This window comes from Monodon monoceros, unplaced genomic scaffold (genome assembly GCF_005190385.1).
Source record: "Monodon monoceros isolate NGI ecotype Baffin Bay Population unplaced genomic scaffold, NGI_Narwhal_1 Super_Scaffold_11, whole genome shotgun sequence".
NCBI lineage: Eukaryota > Metazoa > Chordata > Mammalia > Artiodactyla > Monodontidae > Monodon > Monodon monoceros.
In genome coordinates, this window is record NW_021703767.1 from 45,194,073 (window position 1) to 45,221,835 (window position 27,763).

The window sequence follows — 27,763 nt, forward strand, 5'->3', positions numbered from 1 at the left end:
TCTACAAAAGATCTTTGAATTACAGTTACGAAAACAAGGGATTTTCTTTTTTATACAGCAAACTGTTATAGATTTACTCATACAGGTCTTGCATATTTCTTGTCATATACTTAAGCATTATAAGGTTTCTGTTGCTATGGTATGTGGAATATTTTAAAATATAATTTTACTGGTCATTGCTAGTGTATAGGAAAGCAACTGATAATTGTATGTTGGCTAACTAACTGATTTATTAGTTCTAAATCTTTTCAGTTAATCCTCTACGAATTTCTAGGTAGACAGTCATAATTAATAGAGAGAAAATGATGGTTTGTTATAGCTCAATCATTAGGAGAGACATTTTCCACATATTAAAAAAAAATTATTGTTTTTAAATTTCAGTAAAAAAATTAGGAAGAACCTGTGTACCTTATGGTTTGCCTGGAGTAGAGTAAGATTCTCTCTCTAAAAAGCTCTAAAAAAAGGTATAGATTAACACTTCTTTGGGATGAATCAAAGCAACTGATACAAGAATGAAAATAGATGACTTTTTAGGACTATAAGCTCTTATATAAGTATGCCTATTTTATGGACATGCTATAACTTCAGTTCCTGGGCTCACACAGCTCATTCTGATGCTCTATTTTGCCAATCCTACAACCGGAGTGCACTAGGAGTTCATGACTCTCTCAGAGATTGACTCATTCTAATTAAATTCAAAAGCAAACTGAGGAACAAAGCACTATGCCCATATATTGATCTTAGGGAAGCCTGTCCTTTCCAGGAACAAATATATTTATTTCTACTTCTATAGCACTTTGGAATTCACATTAGTAATCAGGAGATTGCAGCATCAAAGTAAAAATATGAAAAATCTTAAGGAATCTTTCAGCCAGGGTATGATAAGTACCTGCGCCCAGGTAGGGCTCATTATTGTAATGACCTATAAAATAAAATACACCAAATTCATTGTCTCTCTTCTTTGGAAAGCAATTGTTAAACTCTGGCAGGATCTAGTACACAAGCTTTCCTTTTCCTAGGGTCATGTGAAATAACTTCCTTTCATTCAAGTAAAATATTTTCAGGTTTGCTAATACCATTGTTTAGGCAACAGGATTCTTTGATAACCTTTCAAACTTTATGTTTCTAGGCTGTGCAATTCTTGCTTTATCAGGGAAAATATCTTTCTGCAGATAATGAATCATGTTCTAAATGTGGTTTTAATTTGTTTAGTTTTGAGAGATTATTATGGAGACATCTCAACAGTCTTCTGTCATGAATTGTTTGATGAATGTGTGTGTGTGTGTGTGTGTGTTTGTATGTGTGACAGAGAGGCAGGGTAAGAAAGACAGACACAAAAATGGAAAGAGAAAAGAGACAAAAAATGACTTAGATGACCCCTAGCAGAGCTATTAATATCCACTTTTTTCTTTTCTTAGGACTCTATAGCTTCAATCCCCTAGCCAGTAGAACAGGAGCTTTACCATTGGCTTAATTAGGACATTGCTAATTAAAAAATAACGATTGTGGTAGTAGAGTGCTAATTTTTAATAGCACTTTTACCTACTCCTGATGACTTAAACTTGGCATGACTTACTTGAAAGGATAAAGGAAAATCCAACAATGCTTTTAGTCTGTCCTCTTAGTACTGTTCTGTGAATAAAGCCATGTAGAGTACCATCGTGCATAAAAAATTCTAGAAGAATCTCCTGGACCTTATCAAAAAAATTCTATTCTGAAGCCCCAAACACAAATATTTTATGTTCCTTGGAAGATTAGGTGAATTATAAGCCCCTTGGAATTTCCTGGAATATGTCTATATGACATAATATCAAAATAGAAAAAAAATAAAGGCAGAATGATTGGATGTGTTAACCTTAGTAGAAAATAATTTTATCTTTGAAATTTTCAATGTTGAAAATTGTTTCTACCACTGAGGAACTATTTATATAAAAGTATTCTAATGCCATCAAATCATTACTATCTGGTTCACAGTCTGTCTTAAATTTGAAGTTATTTCTAGTGATCAGATAATCAAGAACATAAAGTGTGAAAAAAATAACCTTGGCACAAAGTCTAATTTATAAGCATTTTTGCCCTGCACATATCTGCCTAAATTGGATAGTGAAAAAGCACAACTTTAACAGAAGCCATTGACTAGTTATGTGACGTGCTTTGGTAAGTTACTTATTCTTTCTGCACCAATTTCATCATATGCTAAGTGAGACTAAAAATATTACCAGTTCTTATTGCTTCACAAGATTATTATGAGTACTACATAAAGAATGTGTGTGAAAACACCTTGCAAATTGTAAAGCACTGCATAAATCATGGTTGTTATCTTATGATTGCTGATATATATTTAGATCTATATATCTGTACAAAAAAACTCTACAACATAATTTTTAATCACATATGTAATCCAATTAGTTTAACATTTTTAAAAAATACAACAATGTGGTAACATATTACAGAAAACCCCCTAGACCCAAAGACTTTAAGAGAAAGCAAACCAGCTGAAAGATGACCACTTTGTGGGCCTATTGCACCTACTTCCATAAGTGGGACGGTAAACTCAAGAGATTAAGATGAGGCGTGATGAGAATCAGTCACAGCAGAAGAGAGTGGACTTGTATTTCTAACATACAAAAATTATAGAATATAATTGCTTAGGTAGAACTTTGGTGATTATGTAAGCCAGATCTACTATAGAGCCCTAAAACCATACCCATAGAGAGCATTCAGTGAATGTCGGTGCAATGAATGAATTTTCTGTATGAGCAAATCAAAGTCTTGAAGGTGACTTACCAAGGTACATAATAGAAGCAGAACCAAAATCGAGCCAAGACAGGAGAATTCTAATCCAGAATTCTTTACATGCTGCCTTCTGTTGATAACAGACCATGTTACCTCTGGTTGCAGAAAGATGCAGCCATAGTGACTGGACACCTGAGCCTATTTCTTTTAACTAAGTTAGTTTTCAGATTGAATGCTAAGAGGGTCCAGACTCTAGTAAGAACATCCCTGTTAGTGACCATGAAAAGTTGACATCTATAGAGATAAAACATAGAGCCAGTATTTTAAGCAAATGAAAGGTTCAATGTAACAATAAGATTAGACTCCCAGGAAAACCTAGATCCTCAGCAGCTGGGACGGGGCAATTCCTGAGACTAAGCTGCAGACTCTGCCCTTGAGAAGAGAACCTTAAATAAAAGTCTACATCTCTAGAGAGTAATACATGCATATTGTTTGACAGTGAATGCTCTCTGTTCACACTGTAGTTCTGAACTATGTTTTCAGTATATGTGAATACAAATATATAAAATAGAAATTGTATATATGTTTATTTTAGGAAATGATATACATAACAGTACCTTAAAGTGCATTGCTACTAAATGACTTGTCCCATGATTGATATTATTATTTATGCTTATCCAAGGGGAAGTAGTGCAAAAACTGTTTCACGTTCAGCCAATGAGCTAATGCTTCTCAGTACAGAAGACTGCCAGTGCTCTCCTATCCACAGTCCAGTGTACTTTGCAACCCATGGGGTTATGCCTTTAGAGCTTCACTTTATGCCATTTATTTACTGCCTGACAACCTGTTTTGACGCTTAAAAGTGTGAATAATCCTGGATCTGCCACAAAGACTAAAACAAATAGTGTATTTATGGAAATTAGTAAATACTCAGAACTGGTTGATAATATATCATGAAAACTTATGAAGTACAGTAGTGCAGTACTTAGAGTGAAATTTGTAGACTTAAATTGTATTTGAAAAGGTGTACTGACAATTAGTGAGTTAAGCATGAAATGTAAAAAGTTAGAAGACAATATAATTAACACAAAAAAAGAAGAAAGAAAATAATTTATAGTAAGAGCAGGTATTAAATGAAATAGAAAACAAAGAAACAATAGAGAGATAAAGCCAAAAGTTGGTTCAAGCCTCTGGAAAGCTTGATCAAGAAAAAAAAGAAAGTACTAAAGTGAATAATATTAAGAATGAGAAGATTTTATTATGGATTTAGCAAGGGTAAAAAACTTATAAGATAGTTTTATGAACAATGGAATGTATTACCTAGGAAAGTTGAAGACATAGGTTTTATACAAATAGCAATTCCATATGGTACAAACTCTAGAAAAACTCTCACACATACCCTATTCAAGCATGTTCAGAATTGAGCCCCCATGGATGAATAAAGAGATCTCGATGGCTCTGCAGCAAAGCACTGTCTCTATCTGGTGACAGCTACTTTGAATTGGAGTTGATGTGTCAGGAGAAAGGCAATTAGCCAAAGTTCTGGGACAGTAAGTGCCCTATGCTTTTCATGGGTAAGTGCTAACTTGGTTTCCCAAGAGCTTGGAAACACCAGGAGGAGAGGGGGCTGATATGCACTGGAAGGAGGAACTCGCATGACTGTTCTCTGAGCTCTCTTTCTTGGCATGCTTCGAGGAGGCAAGGTGTGAGGCGAGGCAGCTACCCCCGCACTGCTGTGTTGTAGGCTGAGGAACCATGTAAGCATACTTCCTACTTAATGATTTTTATTTCAGGGATATAGCTACAGATACACTTCTGTATAACAGCAGACATGCTAAAAGCTATTTGCAAAAGGAGTCCTTTGCTCCCTGTAACTTTACTGAGTAATAAATTACTATTTAGCTATGTTTTTGTGAAGCAGCAAAGACATAATGTGTAATTATTATGGTGCCATTCTAAGTAAATTTTTCAATCTGTATCTCCTCTCTTTAAGGATAAGACTAAATTCTTTTTTTCAGGATTTTAAAATTCTCTCAATCATAATTTCATACTGTGCAATGCTACTCAGAATACCCCATAACTCTAATGTTGCAGAAAATTCTGTGAGAGGTGGAATATTCTCCTCTTCTATGTAAGAATGAACAATCCAAAAGTTTTTACAAATTTCTACCAGAAACAGTATTATCTCTTCCAATAGAACACAAACTTTCTTTCTCCACAATATGGGTGTTAAACCCCCTAATTATAAAGGCCTTCATCTTAGAAAGCTTCATCTTTAGGCCCTTAGCAGATAATTACTGCCACCAATGATTTTATGGAATTTATTTTCTTGGATTTTATAACAGGCAGATATTTATTTACTTTCTAATCTGGAAATGACCTAGCGATAAATATGTTACAATTTATCTGTTTTGTCTTTTTTATTTAAAATGTTGCTATTGTTAACTCATTTTTCTTTGTACTTTGTGTTTAATAAACAGTTGTATTTGGGGTATAGATGACAAATTCAATTCCTCAGCTAGACAGAGAATAACCATGTAGCATACAAAGTTCTGACAAACAAGGCCATAAAGTTTTAAAATGATCTTTAAGGATTTTTTTTCTCAAAAGTAGCTTAAGGAAAATGATTTTCATAGTTCTAAATCTTATAGCGTCACCAAACAATAAATGCAGTTTGATACATTCTGCATGTATGTAGGTTACTTCGTTTGCCTGGAAGGTCTCTTGAACAACAGATATTTTCAGGCAAAGGCTAAATGAAATCTTGATGGGAATATTATAGATCGAATTTAAGCATCAAATGAGTGACTTAATTAATGATCTTAAAAGTTACTTCCATCTCTGAGAATCTCTATCTTTAGATATTTTATAATGAGAATAGTGGAGAATTAACTCAAGGGCCTGGTAGCCTAATTTGACCTATGAATTTAGAAGAGTTGTTCATACAAAAATATTTTTTTTCAGATACCGTACTATAACACCATTATAAAGTTATTGAACAATAACACTATACAAAAACAGTATTGACTTTAATGTGTTCCCACTACCAGCATATTGTGGACAGTCTCTTAAAGGCACAAGTAAATTGTTCTGAGGTGGTGGACAAGACAGCCCACTTAAAAGACCCTGAATGACGAGGGCATTCAGTCAGTTGTGGTTCCTGTTAGTGAGAAGAGGTAGTTTGGCAGTTAACCACGGGTGACTGGGAACCAAGCCTCCAGTCCTGCTGATTTCTGAGGTGTGCTGTCTTTCATACTGTGCTGTGTCTTTGATGCTCCCTCACAGGCAGACTGTTTTAAAATCTACCTCACAGGGAGGGGGAAGAGTAAGCTGGGAAGAAGTAAGAGAGCAGCATGGACATATATACGCTACCAAATGTAAAATAGATAGCTAGTGGGAAGCAGCCGCATAGCACAGGGAGATCAGCTCGGTGCTTTGTGACCATCTAGAGGGGTGGGATAGGGAGGGTGGGCGGGAGACGCAAGAGGGAGGAAATATGGGGATATATGTATATGTACAGTTGATTCACTTTGTTATAAAGCAGAAACTAACACACCATTGTAAAGCAATTATACTCCAATAAAGATGTTAAAAAACAAATAAATAAAAAATAAAAATAAAAACAGCAAACCGGACAAAGGCTTCATGGTGCGACACAAGCCCAGGGTCTGCTGGCTGCATTAAATGAGGGCAAGAAGTCAACACAGTTGAAACATATACTCCCAGAGGGTTCTTTGAAAGTAAGAAGTATGCAGTGTTTTGTTTTGTTGTTTTTTTTTTTGTATTTAAGAAAAAATTTATTGGAGTGTAGTTGATTTACAATGTGTGTTAGTTTCAGGTGTTCAGCTAAGTGATTCAGTTATACATATATTCATTCTTTTCTAGGTTTTTTTTCTCATAAAAGTTATCACACAATATTGAGTAGAGTTCCCTGTGCTATATAGTAGGTCCTTGTTAGTTATCTATCATATATAGTAGTGCATGTATGTTAATCCCAAACTCCTGATTTATCCCTCTCCCCCGCCCCACCTTTTCCCTTTGGTAACCATAAATTTGTTTTCGATTAAAAAAAAATCTACCTCACAATCATTATGTATCTCGTACATCTTTACAAAGTAAACTGTGGTATTTTGCAGAGGAGTCAACTCTCCCTCAAAGGAAAATTTTCATCATTTTATATCTTAAGTTGCTTCAACTTCAGTGTTACTACTGGGGAATCACTGAGTTTCAGAACAATGCAGTTGATTTGGGATAAAAGATCGCAAACTTTAAAAAAACAATTAATTTATTTTTCCTTTCACCCACAGGTCTACCCACGGATAGCGCCGGCATTTTGGCACTACCTGCGGGTAGAAGTGAGTAGCGGGTACTTGAATTCTCCCACCCTTGCTCCTTGCTTGCTGCTGGCCCAGTCTGATCTGATGTGCCCATTTTATTCAAGATGCAGCTGCCATTCTGTGTAAACATGCTCTCCATGCCACCACCATTCCTTAGAGTCGGGTCAGAAATCCAAATCACCAAAAATACAAGATCATCATCTTTCTTAAAAAGTTTCCAAATCAAGACCATATCATATGCATTATAATTGATGAAAAACGAAGCACTAAATTATGGAAAACCATGCTTGCACCAGTTCTTAATCAGTATTTTTGAGAGAGCAGAATTCCTCAGCTTGACTTTACAGTGTGTCAAGGTAAAGGAAAATAACCCTGCTTCACTCCCCTTCTCTTCTCTTCTGTCTCCAGGACCACGAGCAGCAGCTCTCCTATTCCTCCACGAGGTCCAAGGCCCCCAGTGCCATCATCACAGGTCTCAAACCAGCCACCAAGTACATTTTTCATATCCGAGTGAGGACTGCAACAGGGTACAGTGGATACAGTCAGAAATTTGAGTTTGAAACAGGAGATGAAAGTAAGTTTCACACAAAGATATAAAATGTTAATTTAGTGTGGTTCCAATGTGACCTGATAGTTGAAAATCTGATGTCCCAAACTTTGAATAGTCTCATCATGCAGGATTCTGTTCATGTAAATACTCATACAGTCGTTTCAGTTAATGCTTTGGTGCTATCGTTAAATATTTTCATCACTCAAGCCACAACATAGAGAGTCTCACTGGGTGGTGTTAGCCTAATTGTCCGCCAGTCTTGGCATCATAATGTGATACTAATGAATACTTGGAAGAGAGTAAAGCCATGAGCAAATGATTTTAGCAGTTATTTCAAAATTATGCAGCTTTGGCTTGTTATATTAGGTCAATAAAAACAGTGGTCAGGAGACAAACTCCCCTGAAATGCACATTATAAGTTTAAATATTAGATGCATGGGCTTGATTAGAAACTCAAATTAATTTCATAGCGTCAACATATTGAAAACTAAAATGGGAGAAGAGGGGAGTGAGGCATTCCAAAGTCATGTAACATAGCATTAAATGTCATGTTCATTCTAAACCCAGTTCTACCATTGAATTATTTTTTCAATTTTAGAAATCCATCACATTGCTATCTTTTTAAGGATGATATAGGTGGCTTTTGCTATGTACTTTGATGGAAAAATATCTAAATACCTAATTATAATAAAATTCTGGGGCTTCCCTGGTGGCGCAGTGGTTGAGAGTCCGCCTGCTGATGCAAGGGACACGGGTTCGTGCCCCGGTCCGGGAAGATCCCACATGCCGCTCGCTAAGCCTGCGCGTCCGGAGCCTGTGCTCCGCAATGGGAGAGGCCACAACGGTGAGAGGCCCGCGTACCACAAAAAAAAAAAAAAAAAAAAAAAAATTCTGTTCCCATCACTGTTAAAATACCTGTATTTGCATAAGAATTCAAGAATAGCAACTTTATTTTAAAAATTATTTATGAATAACAATAATAATGTCTAGCATTTATTGAGCCTATTCTCATAGGTGCCAAAAATGATGTGCAGTATTTTACATGTGTTGTCTCTTTTAAACGTTTCAACATCCAATGAGACCAGTATTATTTTCCTAATTTTACTTATGAGAAATCAGAAGCCTAGGGAAATTGAGCAACTTGTCAGATTCATGCAGCTGGTAAGAAAGCTAAGCTAAAATTTGAAACTAAGGGCTATCTTCTTCCAAGGCCAGTACTCTACCATCCTGCCAAGTCCTTCCATTGGAATTATAAAATGCTAATGGTAATACCACTGATTAAGCCACAATTCCCCCAGTTTATCACTCCCTGAAAGTGAAGCTATGTGAGTTTCTAACTATATGACAGAAGGAGTGTTTTGCTGTTGTTTTTAGGTTAATGAACAACATTGATCCATAAGAACTTTTTCGTTACAACTATATCTAACTAAAAAGTGGAAAAGCACTGACATATTTAATTAAGAAGGAATACAGCTTAAGGAGGGAAAGTGAACAAAGGAATAAAAAGAATACTTATAACCTGGATGTTTAATATCTGTGATAGTCATTTGTAACCCCACTGAAGACTATTGACTTTTCAAGCTAGAGATGAAATTATTGGGAGTGTAGTTATCACAGAACTCCATAATCAAAAGCAATATAAAATATTCAAAAAAATGTCCCTGCTATGTTCTATTGACTGCTTTCTTCCCTGCCCACATGTCAAGACTTAATCTAGGTGCAAAGCCAAGGACACAATGCAAGGAAAGTTTGGTCCAGGGAAGAGTCACATCATTGTCTTGTCCAGGGTGTGTTTATTGTGTCTTATTTCACAGATGAAGAAATTCACCTAACTTTTTAAAAGTATGACATTTTTGAGTATTATATCATCAAGTCAGAAATGTACTCTCAAACTCATAGGTCTAAATCTAGATAATTCATTTATGTTTGTCTGGGACTTTTAGACAAAGCAATCTAGTCTAATAAGAAAACATTAGTTCTGATCTATATTGTATTTGGTTTTAACTCTAAATTTCAACTTATTGTACTTTCAGGACTAAATTTCTTTCAGATGTTATGTAAAAGATAAGTACTTTGAAACTCCTTAGCAGAAAGGTCCCATACGTACAATGACCCAGTATTATATTGATTCATTCAATGAAAAATATATAGGACAGTTAATATGTGCCATACTCTGCGTGAGTCTCTGGGGATAAAAAAGTAATAAGACCTGCAACCTCTGCCTTTGCATAATTTATAGTCTAGATTTGTGGGAGGAAAATGAAAGTTTCAATTAAAAAATACAAGGTTGAATGACATGTACTACCAGACAGATATGCAAAGAGTGCTATGAGAGCATAGAGAAGCTGCCCTAATTCAGCATGAATAGATCATGAAGGTCTGGAGGATGAGACGCAGTGGCTCATTCTTTAAAGAAGGGTGATAAAGGAATAGCAAAAGCGCTGAGACCTGAAACAGCATGAAAAATTTAAAGAAGAGCCAACTATTTGGTGTGACTACAGTGAGGAGACATGAAAAATTAAATGGTGGGAGCTAAAAGCAGAGAATTATATACAGGGGCCAAGAACAAGACGAAGTTGCTCTTTGGGCCATGTTAAGCTTATTGCGCTTTATGAAGATATTGAAGATTCATGGGAGGATTTTAATTAGGGAGTAACATGACGAGTAACATGTGCAAGACTGTCTGCTGAGCAGTTTACACAAATTATCTTTTTAATTCTGCTAAGATTATAACTCTTTTTAGAAACTTAAGTAGCTTTACCAAAATCTGATAACCAATGAGTGGAGGTGCAAGATTAGAACCCTAGAAGCACCTGACAGCAGCAGCAGACAGCAAAAACCATATTCTGAATTACTGATTTATAAATGTCATGAAAGTGACTTTTATAACACTGTTGAAGAGACAACAGCGTTTGAGAAGAGTTTGAAAAATATGTTTGTGTAAACCTGGAGTTTGGGTGCATAGAGTGGCTCCCAAGTCAATTTACAGCCTGAGGAAAAATCATTTAAAGGATCATTTTTTATCTGGTTAACTTTAAATTGCATTTTCAAAGCATGCTGTTTATATCCAGGAGAGAATTTCAATGAATAATGTCATAGTAAGATATGCGTAGGTTTACTATAAATTCAGGAATATAATGATATGAATCCAAACTGACAACATCAGTCTTTTTCTCTACATACCCTCCTAGCGCATCTTTAAATTTTTATAGCTTTTGTTTTTCAAGTACTGTCTGAATTATTGTAATGTCAACTTTCTTATTAAGGTCTCTCTTGTGTATTATTTAATTAACTGACTTTATAATGCATAGAGACGGGGTGTGAAGTGGGAAGGTGAAATTAGGTACTCTCTCACTTGATGGTCTAGTTCAAATTTTTTAAAACAAGCAAAACAAAGTAGTTTACAATGTCGTTCCCTTTAGCCATACCTATATTACTTTGTTCAACTTTTAGTTTGCTAACAACCAATGAGACAATAATATAAAATATGAAACAATTCTTTATCAAAATTATAATGTTCTTAACTGATTACTTGTACTCTACAAACATAGTGGCTTCATTTATTTTTTAACATCTTTACTAGAGTATAATTGCTTTACAATGTTGTGTTACTTGCTGCTGTATAACAAAGTGAATCAGCTATATATATGCATATATCCCCATATCCCCTCCCTCTTGCGCAGCCCTCCCACCCTCCCTATCCCACCCCTCTAGGTGGTCACAAAGCACTGAGCTGATCTCCCTGTGCTATGCAGCTTCTTCCCACTAGCTATCTACCTTACGTTTGGTAGTGTATATATGTCAGTGCTACTCTCTCACTTCCTTCCAGCTTACCCTCCCACATCCCCTGTCCTCAAGTCCATTCTGTAGTAGGTCTGCGTCTTTATTCCTGTCCTGCCCCTGGGTTCATCAGAACCATTTTTTTTTAGATTCCATGTATATGTGTTAGCACACAGTATTTGTTTGTCTCTTTCTGACTTACTTCACTCTGTAAAATGAAGTAAGATGGACACTAGGTCCATCCACCTCACTACAAATAACTCAATTTCGTTTCTTTTTATGGTTGAGTAATATTCCATTGTATATATGTGCCACATCTTCTTTATCCATTCATCTGTCGATGGACATTTAGGTTGGTTCCATGTCCCGGCTATTGTAAATAGAGCTGCAATGAACATTGTGGTACATGATTCTTTTTGAATTATGGTTTTCTCAGGGTATATGCCCAGTAGTGGGATTGCTGGGTCATATGGTAGTGCTATTTTTAGTTTTTTAAGGAACCTCCATACTGTTCTCCATAGTGGCTGTATCAGTTTACATTCTCACCAACAGTGCAAGAGGGTTCCCTTTTCCACAACCTCTCCAGCATATTGTTCGTAGATTTTTTGATGATGGCCATTCTGACCAGTGTGAGGTGATACCTCATTGTGGTTTTGATTTGCATTTCTCTAATGATTAGTGATGTTGAGCATCCTTTCATGTGTTTGTTAGCAATCTGTATGTCTTCTTTGGAGAACTGTCTATTTAGTTCTTCCGCCCATTTTTGGATTGGGTTGTTTGTTTTGTTTTTTGATATTGAGCTGCATGAGCTGCTTGTGTATTTTGGAGATTAATCCTTTGTCAGTTGCTTCATTTGCAAATATTTTCTCCCGTTCTGAGGAGGTATCACCGTGACTCCTCTTGCTCTGTTTTTAGGCCAGAGGTTGGATTTTTTTCCAGAGTCAGAATATGCTAATGGAAACTGGCCAGCAAGTTTAAAGAGTACTAACTATTACTGTTAGCACTATAAAAAGAGCCTACTTGAACTATAGCTATTGGGATCCTCTTTTCCTAAGTCTATAGAACAACCTCATTCCCTATGCTATATAGGAAGAGAGAGAGAGGACAAGGGAGAGAGAATTGACTGATAGATCTATAGATAAGTAGGTAGAAAGTCACTCATATATAGTCACAAAACACTTTCTTTTTGTGTTTCAATACGGACATTTCATATGTCTGCCTAATCTCTCTTAGGACTAACAGTGTATAGCTAAATATTATGTTCACTAACAGCATTTATTGAACTGCTATTGTGTACAGGCCTTTTTATTAGGTACTGTAATTGATCCCCCCATCTTTTTGGAATAGAGTTAACAAAATTACAATAAACTACAGAATCAGTAGTAAGAAAGTAAGAATATATAAATATTCTATGTGGATCTTCTTGAAAGATAGGTGAACAATAGATAGGTGTTAGAAGCTCTCAAATATAAGAATTTTCTCAAAATTAATATAAAATCCATATCATGCCCCAAAGTATCAAACACACCCACACACACGCACACACACTGGCGTGCATGCACATATACACACTGTCAATTACAGGCCTTTTTGGCTTATATGAATGAAACAACAGAAAATTTCATCTGCCTCATATTTGTTCTTATTTCTGAGCTTATTTTCTGGAGAAAATGTGCTTCTTTTCAACGAAGAAAAAGATGAGAATTAAAATTGAAAAGTTATCTACATAACCAATAATGTTATCCATATTCTTACAAATTGCTTGAAAAACCATATTTGATTCAATTTTAACAATCATCTGTTAAAATTACATGTACATTGTTAAAAAGAAATAATTTAATGATAAAGCAGTCAAACATTTGTTTTTATTTAAAACACAACGAAGATTTATCTAATATTCAAATGTAATTTACAGAAACAAAAAATACTTTTATGGGTTCATTTTTTAAACCAAAATAAAATATATCCTGCTAGATTGCAGTCAACTTAAACATTTTACTTATATACTGTAAAACAGTTTGTGAAGCTATGAAAAGGTAGGAGAATCCATAGCTTAAAGCCAATTTTTAAAAGAAAACTGGAATTTTACATGTAATTTATCTCTTCCATTGTCTTAATGGTTATCCAAATGATCCAGTAGAGTTAATACACAGCCAGCATATAAGCAATGCATTCCTTTTCCCTGAAAAGATTAATTACACCTTAAATTTTAATAATATGTAAATTTAGGTTTTTACCTGTAAGCTACATGAAGCACTTCTGTAGCACCAAAGCCACATCTGTCAACATTTTAAAATATACCATTATTTACCAAAAGTAGTAATGATGGACTAGATTTATATCACTTAAATAACCACATAAAAGTCATTATGATTAACTAACCAAAGTATAAATTACTGAATCATGGCAAGTGTTTCAAATTAGAATCTTATGCCACATCTTACGCATTTATACAAAAAGTGTTATGTTGATACAAATGAATAAATTTAATCACTTAGTTATTTTAAAAACACCCATAAAATTTAGCTATTTTTAGTATGGTTTCATATTTAAGCAGTTTGATTAGTTTTAACAATTTATGTATGGAAATGATCCTGAAAATTAAGGTGCAAGATCGTGTCTCTAATTTCTTCTTCCTTAGTCTATTTTTCATGCCCTCATTTGACTAATTTTTCTATACTCAACTTTCTACACTTAAAAACTCCAAATCGTTGGGTATTTTCTACTGAATAAAATGTGAGTTTCTCAACAAATATTCAAGTCTTCCTCCAATCTAAACCAAATTGACATCGTTTCTGTTCTATTTTCCTCTAGTTAACATATACCCTGGGAAAATGTATAAATGCTCATGCATGAAATTTTCTGAATCTTCGTCCTATCTAAGTTGTGTCTGTGACTTCCAGCTGGCATATTCAGAAACCTATCACATTACAAATAGTCAGTCTGGCTCACATGCTACACCTCCTGAAGTGTTTTTGATCAATCCAGTGAGAAGTAATCACTCTTTCCTCAGACTTTCTGTAACATTTTATTGTGTGAGGGCTTACTTCTTTACTAAGTTTCTAGCACTTTGAGGTCAAGAACTGTCACCTGTGTATCTTTGTGTCTCATAATATGTCTTATACGTAGTTTCCAATACACATTTAATTATATAAATGAAGAATGTGTAATTTCAAAATATGGAAGAATAGCATATTGCCTACCAGTCGAAAAAGAAAGAATCAAATATTTTATTTGCCACAGGTATGCAATATTGCTTGCTATATTTTGGGTAACAAGCTGTAACTGATTTGAGTCATGTAAAAACATGATATATGCAATTTTAATTACAAATTAATTGTTAATTCTAAAATTTGGGGGTATTTGAGGTAGAGTAAAATGACTTCTTTGTTGTTAAATAGATATCCCTCCTTACACACCTTTTTAAAAAAAATCTCTATATGTTTGATCCAGTCTATTGGTTGAAACCCAATCTGTGCTGCTTTAATTACCAAGGATGAAATTAGCTACATCATTAATAACAGCAGCCAGAAATTTGGGGATGATTATTAATGGTGAAGCATAAGCAGAAAGAGGGCCAGCTGACCCTGGTGGAGTAATAAAAAAGTTAATTTATCAAGAAGGAGGCAGATTTCCTATTTATGAGTCTACCCAGAGGAGGATGAATTCCAGTATATAAGACTTTAATTTGAAATAATCTTCAATCAATAGCACACTTTCAATGTTGGCAGCCATAGCTGTCTAAAAAGAAACATCAGTAGGAAAGAAAAATTTTCTAGCAGTTAGGTTGTCTGAATATAAATTGGCCTACCTTATGATACAATGAAGACCTCTTGTAAGACTTTTTGCTGAAGCTAGATGGATGCTTATTCAGCATGTCATAAAGGAAATCCCTGTTTTGGTTAGGAGGTTGTGATAGAAGTTTAATGTAACTTCTAACATTGATATTTTATAAAAACAGATAATATTTAGTGAGTTCTAATTATGCTTCAAGCACTATTTAATTCTTTATGGCTACTAATATACTTACAACCTTTGAAGAGGGTGCTATTATCATGCCTATTTTATGGATTAGGAAACAAACACAAAGACGTTTATTAACTTACCAGGTCCTCACCGCTAGTAAGTGTTAAAATGAGGGTATTATGGCATTAGACTCTTTTCATGCTTGGAACCAGGACTGAGTTCCCTTTCTACCCGTTCAATGTTTTCACTTTTCTTATTCAGGTTGGTCATTACTTCTAATTTTCTACATGATTATTTCTTATTCTTACCTCCAATACTCCACTCTTCCTTAACTAATTATATTCCTCCTTAGAATAAAATGTGTTTGATTTTCAGAAAACTATAATTATTTACAAATCATTATGCATCAAGTTCAGAGGGTTATATGTATTTTAATGTAGACTTATGGATTAATGCACACATGGTACACCTAGTATGCCATTCTAAAGGGGCAAAATAATGCAGTTAGTCTGATTACCTTAAATGTGCTGGGACTTGATGAAAAGTAACTATTTGCATAGAAAATGGAAGTCTCCTTTTAAGAAGCCTGCATTGACAAAATTATTTTGCTTCAGTTTTGCACGGATCCAAAAAAGATTTTAAATGATGGGGACCGGGCTTATGTACCATAGGACAGATTGAAGGCCTTAATATGAAAAATATTAAAGACTATAACTTTGCTAAATTGGCTGGAAAGAAAATCATTCACTGTTAACAGGTACTTAGAAGTTGTAAAATGTGTATATCAATGTGCAGTGTTACAATTTGGATCATATTTAAAAGGGAACTAACAAACAGCAATGGATCTATTTCTTAAAACAGAATATAGTTTTATTTTAAGCCAGTAACCTGCAGCAACATACAGAAAAATATGATTTCTTTGGGATATAAGCCATCATCCTTTGACTAGAATTTTTTTTTGAGATCAGAAGCCATTTCTTATTCATTTTTTACTTCATGTATTGCTATGCATGTGCCTGACAAATAGAAAAAAAACAAACAAAGATAAATAATATATGCTCTCTGTCTTCAAGAAGCTCACCACTAACCTCACTAGAGGCTCTTGTAACAGAGTTCCTTATTTATGTCATTCCCAAAGTCTAATTTTAATTTGACTTGATTTGAGATGAGATGGATTGTTTCTATCAGCCATCATATAAATTGCCTGAATTTTTCTGTCAAGCTATTTGACTTTTCAACCTTGAATTCTTTAACAGAGCAAAAAACGTTCTTAAGACATTTAAAATTGCTCCAAATTTAGTGAAAAATATATTCTCTATGTAATACTTGAAGATTTAGAGCCATTCTTTAGACTACACAAATCAGCCGTATTGACTTCTATTGTAAAGTGGCTTTTTAATGTCATATTTTAGTTGTTAGAAAAGCATAAAGGGCAAAGCAAAGATAAACCTAATCTCTTAATATAACCATATGGAACCTATCCGGAACTGCTCGTATGTTTCTTAATTATGGTTGACCTCTCACCCTCATCTGTTGCATGATCATTTACTATTCTCAGGACAGCATTGGGAGTATTGTGATGTTCAGTCGTTGCTTCTAGAATGCATTAGGGTAGTTCCAGCTAGCTGTAGGGTGATGCCCAGTGGCAATTCATAGATGTGGTTCATACAGGCAGGGTAGAAACACATGATGCTGGGATGAAAGTGTCCTTTAGAAGCCATGGACTGCAAGGATGACACAGCACAGGGCCTTGGTTCCTTTCATAGCTTTATTTCCTATTTCCCGATTGAATTCTATCCACCTGGTAGTCCATCGTTTCCAGAGCTGAAAAAATTTGAGAGTTGAATGAAAGAGTTGTCAAAACGTCCAAGTCAGGTGAAAAGTACTTTATGGAAAGTACATAAATACTAAATACTATCTGCCGATGTCAAAACATAAAGATATAACGTAGTTTGAATTGTGCTTACCACGGTACCGGTATGCAGTAAAAATAATTTTAAATTATCTAACGTAACATCTTTTAAATGTGTATTAACCCAATGCAAGGCATCTACCTGCTTTTGCCTTTATCTCACTGTGAAGTCCCAATACTGAATGGACAGATGTTTATAAAATAAACCCAGCCAGCTCTACCAAGGCCTGTGTGAAGAATCAAGAAGCAGCTTAAGTATTTGCGTTACACTTTACTTTTTCAAGGGAAACAGTAGTTCAGTGAATTTAAATTGAGTAATAAGAATTCTTGGCAAAATAATAGTAGGAACCATTTAAAAGATTTAGCTGTGTGTGCACAAACCTGAGCAAGACATGCGTGAGCGCATTACTGACTATGCAACAGGCAAAGAAGCAGAGAGCGGCCACCTTGCTGCCAGTTATAAAACAGCTGATTTACAACAAACTGAATCCATATTCTCTTAAGCTTTTGGAAAACAGAGCATCCTTTAAAAAATGCTCTTGCACTATAGGTATTTTTTTAATTAAATCTATATGCTGTGTACAAAACAGAAGAGCAGACTAAATGATTTTTTTCAACAATCAGTTTCAGCATTTCTGTAAACAATAAACATTGCAGTATGACTTAATGAAGTTAGCATACATATGTATATTTATATATACATATATGTGTATACCTATACATTATACATATACTTATATTCATATATTATATATGAATATATAATATACATATATTATGCATTTTTACACACTTCCTATTCTCATTCTGAGATGAAGGAATGAAATTGGCAATGTTTTCAATAGTGTTGCATAAGCTGTTATCCTTGGAAGTAAATGGGTTTATTTCTAAATCTGATACAAAGTTTGTTCCAAATTTGACATGATGAGAAAGAAAGTGAAGGGCACTTGAAAGGAAGCAGCAAGAGCTAAAGAAGGCAGAAGAATGTTCAGCTGTTTGATTTATTTCCTCACTCCTTCACTCAATCAAAAAATATTAATGAGGGCCAGATATAAAGGCAGGCACTGGGGACTCAAAGATGAAAAGAATAAACTTGTTCTTGACTTTCACAAAAGTTAGTTGAGAAGTTCAGATAATTACACAAGATTACAATACAGGGTTACATGCGATGCCTCGCGGGGCACAAGGAGAAAAATCCAAACAAACGTGTCAAGGAAAGCTTCCAAAAATAAATAACGTCTTGAAGGAGACTTTGAAGTTAAATAAAACTTGGCTGTGAAAATGATCGGGATGGAGGGTGGGATAAGAGGGTTGGGGAGTCTCTCGTGTGTGCAGGTAGAGATGAAAGAGTATGGAACTTTCTAATAACTGAAAGAATTTCAATATGCCTAGGACTGTGGTTCTCAAAATGTGAACCCTGCACCAGAAGCATCCAGCAACACCTGGGAACATGTTAGAAATGCAAATTTTCAGACCCCACCTCAGACTTCCTGAATCAGAAACTCTGGGGTCTAGGGGTGGGACCCAGCATTCTGTTTTTACAAGCACTCCAAGTATTTCTGATGCACACTCTAATTAGAGAGACAGCAGTTTCATCAGAGGGTACAAGGATAGGAGTAAGGAATGATGGGGGTGATAATCTTGGTACAGGAAATACAGGCTAAGGGGCTGGATTCATAGGCAGGGGCCATACCATGCCATCCCTTACCTTGCTACTGAAGCTAAAACCTTCCTGAGTTTTTATTTTTCTTCCAGTTACTTGTAGTTTTGGAGACAGGCAAGGCAGTCAGAGCAAGCTTTCCATAATGGACTTTCCTGGAACCATTGCTAACACATCTAATTATTTCCTCACCTTCATTTTATCCACACTAAAAATAAATCCTTCCAAATATCTTTTTCATAGTCACACCTATAGCTGTCATAACTTCCAAACTCCCCAGAGACTATTTTAGCCTTAAGAATTCACCTACAGAAGGAGCTGGAACGCTGGGAATTATCAATTTAAATTCTAACACATGCTTGCTCTCTGCCAGCGTGTAAGCCTGCATATTTCTCCTTGACAGTTCATATTTGGTCTCTGGACTTTCAAGACACAGTGAATTATGACCTGCTCACCAGAACCTCTTGAGAAAACTGGAGCTGAGCCACCCCATGCCAAACCTTCAGCGAAAATTGGTCAGTCCTGGATATTGAAAAAGTCATGGAAATTAAGTTGTCTGGGAAACTTCATGAATCTAGATATCATAGAGGTAAAGGTGATATGTTAGCAAAGCAAAGTTAGATGCCAAGACTAATGTGCCACACAAATGTGTCACTGACTCGTCCCAGGCTAGGTTACTTGGTTGTTTGTTCTAATTGGTAAAGGAAAATGATACATTCAGGTAGGCAACATAGGACTTGGTATCTTGGCTTATGAGGATTTCTCCACTCCAGACCAGTCTGGATCAGCATCTAAGCTCTGCTACTCCCTAGGTATTAGTACCTAAGGAGGGCTTTAGTTTTCTCATCAGGAAACTAGAAATGTATTCATTTGTTTGTACACTGATTCATTCAGCAAATATCTGTGAGAACCCATTCTGTATTCTTTACTAAGTACTATTCTACATGCTAGGGATACAACAGAAACAGACCGAGATCCCTGCTGTTCCACAGCTTACATTCTAGAGAGGAGAGAGACAATAAACAGGCAATAAGTAAGATATTTAGAATGTCAGGTGATGCAGAGCTAAGGTGTGTTGCCTCAATCTCCCCTTCAGGACCCAGGCATTTATCCCTTCAGTTCATGGGAGCGCTGCTTGCTGAAGACTCACAGCTGAATTCCTTTCCCAACATTGCCTCTGTCCAAAAGAAGTTGAATGCCCCAGAGACATCTCCTCTCCCCAGGGGCAGTCAGAATTCAAGACTGATCAATGAGAGGCACAAAGATTAGTCCCATCACTTCAATTCAGGACAACTGTGAAGGGCCAAGTCAGCTCCAGAACTCCCTGAGGTCGGCTGAGGTGTTTGTAGCCACCACATCGCAATTCAGCTACTCCATTTTCCCATTTCTGCTTCCCTCACTGCCCCATGTGTCCGTACTGAGGTCACTCTTCAGTAAACCTATAGCATGCAGAGCCCCACTGCAGAGTCTGCATCTCAGGAAACTCCATCTAAGACAGATAAGTGCTCTGAAGGAAAGTAAAGCTGAGGGGAGGTTAGGGAGTGCCTCCCTCCTCCTGTGGTCGTGAAATGTTAACTCTCACTATAATCCTAATTTGGGGGACTCCCCTGGTGGTTCAGTGGTTAAGAATCCGCCTGCCAGTGGAGGGGACATGGGTTCGATCCCTGGTCCGGGAAGATCCCACATGCTGCAGAGCAAATAAATCCCGTGCGCCACAGCTGCTGAGCCCGTGAGCCACCACTACTGAAGCCCGCGCGCCTAGAGCCTGCTCTCTGCAACAGGAGAAGCCACCGCAATGAGAAGCCCGCGCACCGCAATGAAGAGTAACCCCCGTTCACCGCAACTAGAGAGAGCTTATGCACAGCAATGAAGACCCAACGTAGCCAGAAATAAATAAAATTTATAATCCTTCATAGAGAAGGGCCTTGCCCTTGGTCTTGAAGAAGAGAGATATAAAGAACAAGTATAAAGGAAAGCATAAAGAACAAGGAAATTTTTTATGATAGCAACTGATTCGAGCAACTCAATTTGGCAGCTATTTCACAAATAGACAACTAAAGAAGCAGTAGAGAAGAATTTTGGTTAAACGCTTAAGCTTTTCCCCACACTCACTGCTGAGGGCCCAGGTTCAATCCCTGGTCAGGGAACTAAAGTTCCACAAGCCACGGGGCACGGCCAAAATTTTTTTTTTAATATTTTTAATTAATCAATTTTTTTAAAAAGAGCTCAAGCTTTGTATTGAACCCTGGACTTAGATCTTTATCACTTTCTAGATATCAGACCTTGGGCAAGTCAGTTAACCTCCCTGTGCCTCAGTTTCTACATCTGGAAAATGGAGAAAATACCACCTACTTTCTAGTGTTGTTCTGAGTATGCAGTGACTCTGTGTGTACTTAGCAGACTATCCAGCACTCATGTGGTTAGAGCTCAGTAAGTATTGGTTATTAATACTGATTTTATTGGTATTAATTTTCAACTCTAACATTCCATTCTAGCAAATTCAAAACTGTATTTAAAAAACAAAACAAGGACTTCCCTGGTGGTCCAGTGGTTAAGACTCCACACTTCCACTGCAGGGGGAGCATGGGTTCGATCCCTGGTCAGGGAAGTTCCATGTGCCACACAGTGCAGCCAAAAAAAAAAAAGAAAATTAATTCATTCAAAAAATGAAACAAAACATTATTCTTTATTATCTTCTTGCATGTAGACATTTTACAATGGCAATCAAGTCATTCTCTGATTTCTCCCTCTGACATTTATTTTTCATGCCCATTAGCTAACCCTTGAGACTAGTTGGCTAGTCTTAGTGTTAGCTTTTGTTTAATTTTTATAGGTGACATATAAGCATGAGTGAGATTCCCCAACATGAGCTGACTTTCCAGGGGTTACGCACTGAAGAACTGGATTCAGCCAAGGAAGCTCCACACTTGAACTTGTGAGATACCGGATCTTAGCCAGCATAGGAGGCAAGTCAGGGAGCCTCCATCAGTTCCATTCCAACAACATTATCTTGTGGACCCAGAACCACTGTCTCTCCTGTTCCAATGGTAATCAAATTATTTATGGGTTGGGCCACCTTTCTTTTAAATACTTAAATTACAAAAAGTCTTAACGCCAACAGACAGCATAGCATAGTTGTTAGGTCAAACTCTAGAACTAGACTATCTGTATTTAAATCTGGTTCTGCCACTTCTATCTGCATAACCATGGACAGGTTACTTAACCTCTCTGTGTCATAGTTTCTCCAATTATAAAGTGAAGCTAATAATACTACTGTCTCATATGATTGTTTTGAAGATTAAATAGGTTGATACATGTGAAGTGTTTAGAACTGTGGATTACATACATAAGTACTTTAAAAGTGTTAGTTATTATAATAATTACTACCCTTCCTCTGAAGGGGACTCCTTCACTGAGTCCAATATGAATTTTTGAATGAGCCTGTGCTGTGAATCAGCTGCCACTCATCTTCAAAAAAAAAAAAAATAGAAAAAAATTAAGAAGGAATAAAAAGAATGTAATTCTGGCAAGAAACCTCCCTTAGGTTACCCTCTGTGGAATCCTCTTCAGTTTTCAAGTAGAAATGACATGATTTATGTACCCATAACCACCTACCCCAGTATAAATTTTTAAAATTAAATAAATAACTTAACAACTGATTTCCTTGCAAAAGAATAAGCAACCCACAGAAAATCACATTTATCTTTATATTGAAAACTATATTTTGACTCAGAATAGGTATTAGTTATGCTATTACTTCTATAAGTAATAAGCATAGAATATCCTATTTGAGGAAGGATTTTACTTTTTCAAATTATGGAATAGATGCAGGTTTGAGAATTTTTGAACTTTTATAAAATCACATTTTTACTTGCATAATGACTGGAAAGAGGGATACTCCATTCTTTTCCAAATAAACCTGTGTTGCCTGGCAGACAGAGCACCAAGTGGAAACATAGCAAGGAGCCTTAGGGTTATCTAATTGCCCTTAGCACATTCTTTCTTCTGTCATTTTCTGCACTGCAACTCAAAATGCCTTTTGAATCCTTCTAAATTGTTGACAGCTAATTTCTGTCCATTACAGACCCACTTCTCACTGTCTGTATTTATCTGTCTTAGGAGCTGCATCTTTTTATAGCTAGCTAGCTGTATTTTTGTCATTTTCCCTCTCTCTTCTTGCTTAACCGTCCACTGTGCTGATAGATTTCAAATTGTATTAAACATAAACATGCAGTTAAGATACCCAGTTAACACTCATGGTGATTTTCTTTTAAGTTATGTACCTTTACAATTGCTATTTACTTGAATTCAGCAATAGTTTTATGGATTATAAAAATATATCATTCATGATTAGACTCTACCCTACCCTTGAGATTATTAATAGAAGTGGGCAATATAAATTTAACAAGTTTTTATTTAAAAAACAAACTTCACGTGAAACTGTCTCTGTCACCATTTTCCCCAGTGTTCTTACTGCTTAAGATAAATACTTTAGTATTTACAGAAAATGGAAGCCACAAGTGAGTAAATAGGAAGTTGATAGGGTAATACTATCTTTGCATTGATCTGTGACATCCAGAGACCTCTAAGTCCTTAGAACTTGCATACATAAGGAGAGAAGGGGCATCTTACTTAGTCCATGACTGGGAAGATATTTGAGGGAGTCTCATATGCAACCTTAGCTTCAGACTTCCAATAGCTTATACTGTGGAAATTGGGGGATTAGGACAGGTGAAGAATGCCAAAACTCAGTATGTAAAATAAAAGCAATGAGAAGAATACTTTCTGTCAATCTTCAGAAGAGAAGCGGTGTAGAAAAACTCACTTGGGCTTCCCTGGTGGTGCAGTGGTTAAGAATCCGCCTGCCAACGCGGGGGACATGGGTTCGAGCCCTGGTCCGGGAAGATCCCACATGCTGCAGAACAGCTAAGCCTGTATGCCGCAACTGCTGAAGCCTGCGCACCTGAAGTCCGTGCTCTGTAACAAGAGAAGCCACCGCAATGAGAAACCCGCGCACCGCAACGAAGAGTAGCCCCCGCTTGCCACAACTAGAGAAAGCCTGAACGCAGCAACGAAGACCCAACGCAGCCAAAAATAAATACATAAATAATAAATAAATAAAAGAACGAAAAACATTTTTTTAAAAGACTTACATTTAAAAAAAAAAAAGAAAGAGCTTCCCTGGTGGCACAGTGGTTGAGAGTCCGCCTGGCGATGCAGGGGACACGGGTTCGTGCCCCGGTCCGGGAAGATCCCACATGCAGTGGAGCGGCTGGGCCCGTGAGCCATGGCCGCTGAGCCTGCGCGTCCAGAGCCTGTGCTCCGCAACGGGAGAGGCCACAACAGTGAGAGGCCCTCGTACCGGGGAAAAAAAAAAAAAAAAGAAAAACTCACTTGAGTTTTTATATGAGCACCTCCATTGCCAGGGGGAAAAAGTACTTAACACATGAATCAGTCAATCTAGTAAGTATATGGAATTTAGAAATTCTTCTCATGTGTTTTAAAGGGGATAGAAGTGACCTCTGTTACACCTTTTGTTAATCATCTAGAATTACTCAATCAAGAATATTGTTTAACAGAACACACCCAAGCATATATATAACTAATCTAAATCATTAGTATCAATTATTAGAGTTAAGAGAGAATTATAGTTATAGTCACATTTCATGTTTTAGGGAGAAAACTGAATGCTTGCTGAATGCTTTTCCCACATATATGCTAACGTATCTAAATTGCCCTTAATTTTTATGGGGATGCTTTCTCAGAAAGCTTGATTAACTAAACAGAGGATTGTTGATTCTTTCACTTGCAATTCTCTTCTCCCTAAAAACATTCCAGGCAGTTTAAGACACATGTACAAAATGTTTCATAACTTAGAACTAGAAGTAGAAAATTAGATCCATAAAAACAAGAAGGAACAAAGTCTTGTTTTGATAATTATTACTAGAGATGCATGTGTGCACCATCTCTGCCTCCGAGATTTCTGGCAGCAGCCAGAGAATAGAGAAGTGATCACGCTCTTATAATATGAAGCACAAATGCTGTAGGAAATATGTATGGAGGGCATTGAGGATAATGGCCTCAAGCAGAGCTTTTTCACCAAATGAAGAAGTTTGTTTCATGTGGTGTTTTCTGACCACAACCTTTGACAGAAGACCTGACGGAGGTAAAGTGTCACTGATTGAAGGTGGTTTTTCCATGGTGGTATACCATGAGCTAAGTTAAGGAAAAAGAGATACAAGAATATCCCAGACAGGACTACAGTGGAAACATGGGAAGTAAACCTAGGCTTCAAAAAGGACTGAAACAAGAAATCGGAAGACTCTTGAAATGAAAGCAGCCAGTCTTTTTCTTGTTCTACACAGCCACTCATCTCTATTTCTTTCTCGAAAGATTATTTTTCCCTGAATCTGTGTTCATTTAGGAAAGGATATCTATCTGCCCCATGACTTGCAAACTCACATTTCTGCTTCATTTCAATCATAGATCAAAACTGCTAAACACTGTGAATCCTAATCCCAAATTCCTGGAAGAGAGACTGTGAGTGGCCCAGTTTGAGTCAGATCTCCATCCCTAATCCAATTCCTGTCTGGGAGCCAGAGACAGAGAGAACAGTCTTCCAAAGCCCTACCCTGGGGTAGAGGCAGTTTTCAGAGACAGGGCTGAACAGATATCCTAAGAGATGCTTACTAAGAATTTTAAGGTTAGTCTTTAATGAGTGCTTAGAATGTGAATTCTCTATTTTTGTATTGAGGGATGGTGCAAGTGCTTTAAAAATAAGATGAAGAAGATGCAGAAATCTTTCTGCTGTTAAAACCAAGATGCCCAACCAATATTTTTGCTCATGCAAAAATAAAATCTCCCCACATTTGCACTGAAACGGGCTTCAGGCAAAGCAAAGATTGTTCTTTGGAAGCAGATTTGGATCTGCTCCCACAATTAAACGTACTCTCAATCGAAAGCCTGGAGTTCCACACCACAGGGTACTGTGGAAAAAAAAGATTATTCTGGCCTGGAAAATTTTCAAGGCAAGTGTTCCAATTCATCAAAAAGAAGCCCAAGGAGGACTGCTCCCATGGAAAAAGTTATATATTGAGCTGCACAGTTCTGCAGCATGCTTTCCAGGATAAGCCATGGAAAAAGTATGCTGTACAAAATGGAATAGGTTGTCTAGTTTGTAGAGTTTTGATCAACTGCCTTTTGTCTGCCAAAGAAAATGATTTTAGTTTTGATAAAGTTGATGATTATACAATTCTTTCTGAAGCAGTAGAATGGCTGAATTATTTGTATCCAGAAATCAGTTCTAGTTGTTGAAAATGAAACCCATATCATCAACATATAGGAAGAGGTTTATCTTTCTGTCTACCAAGATGGCACATATGCAGTTTGTCTACAATCGGTATCAAATTGTGAAGATATTGGTTTAAAAGGTGAATAAATAAAACACAATGCCTGTTTATATTACATGAAATTGTGAATGGGTATGTCAGGAAAGTTTTCCCCGTTAGCTCACCATTCTTTTAGAGTGGCGTTTACTCTCATTTTTTTGGAATCTTAATACTAAGCCTCAGTTTTAAGTTAACTTGATCCTCTAGGCAATGAATTAAAAATTTAGTGGAAGATATATATGCAAAGCAAGCAGCCTTATTTTCTTGAAACTAATAACATTAAATAGTAGAGTAATACTGTGCCCAAAACCCTCCTGCTTCTAATACAAAATATTTACCTTGGAGACCTCACTCATCGTTTAAGGGAAAGCAATTAACATAAATAATTGAGGGACTCTGAGAAAAATTGAATCGAGCCATAGTTTTGTAGGACTATAGGTTGGCCCTTTTTAAAATGGGTTGATTCTCCTTGAATCTTTCCAGAACCAATTATAGTGATTGGTGAAAAGTTGAGGTAAATAGTTCGGTGTTATTCAGAACAGGCTTCAAACAGTTTCAAACAATGATCCAAAAACTTGCCCTACAACTTATTTGCTTTCAGGGGATGATCAAATGAGTTCTGGCTTAAGGGGTAACAGGTCCCTGTTAGATGTCTGGGATCTAAATTACTTGGGACACCGTGCTTGGGTCCATAAAACAGAGAAATTACACTCCCACCCCAACATTGCTGGTTTCTGTGCTTTCACAAATACTTCTACTGAAGCCATATAAGGGACAACTGTAGCCTCAAATCTGCTTTATCATTAACTGAGAAAATTAAGTAAAGGTCTTCCACAGGAATTTGTTTAGCTCCAGATTTGGTAGTAATGAGTTTATAATTAGATGGGTTTAAATTGGGCAGATTCTTCCACAATCTGATTTTAACATGCTGTCACGCTAAACTTGCCAGAAATGTCAGTTCATTTGTTTTTATTTTGAGTTTGTTTGTTTTTACATCCATGCAATTTTTACTAAATCAGTGCATGAGATCCACTAAATATACGCTAGACAGGACTGATTTCCCCCTGAATCTGTCTATTAAAGAAAAAAAAAAAAAAAAGAATCTCTTCAGGCAGAGCATTTGATATTCTTTGTATAACAAAGGTCGGTAACCACACCCCATCCCATTTCACCTTATCCTTCCTATCCTATCCATCTCATTGTGGGGACAAACATACTCAGGAGGCTGTGTTCAACATTAAACTTTTTTTAAAAACTAGTAAATGGAGATAGAAAACATCCAGCTCAAGCAACATAATAAACAATGAGAAATTGTTAGTACCTAGTTTGGAAATATAAAGACCCACTTACCCTCCCGTCCCCTCATATTAGGATATGCATGTGGAAAAATACAACCAAATTCTTTCCCCTTTGGTTCATTATATTAAATAGGAC

The 27,763-nt window shown here is 36.4% G+C and overlaps 1 protein-coding gene across 2 annotated transcripts in view; it reads left to right on the forward strand.

The window, feature by feature from the left end:
- The window catches only part of EPHA6 (EPH receptor A6), an 852,855-nt gene that overhangs the window by 534,360 nt on the left and 290,732 nt on the right, over positions 1–27,763 (forward strand). Inside the window, exons 7-8 of one of the 2 annotated variants that reach the window (XM_029214367.1) lie at positions 7,044–7,091; positions 7,482–7,647. In XM_029214367.1, coding sequence (XP_029070200.1) covers positions 7,044–7,091; positions 7,482–7,647 — 214 coding nt within the window. The remainder of the gene's footprint in view (positions 1–7,043; positions 7,092–7,481; positions 7,648–27,763) is intronic. The other variant, XM_029214368.1, reaches the window with a different exon arrangement.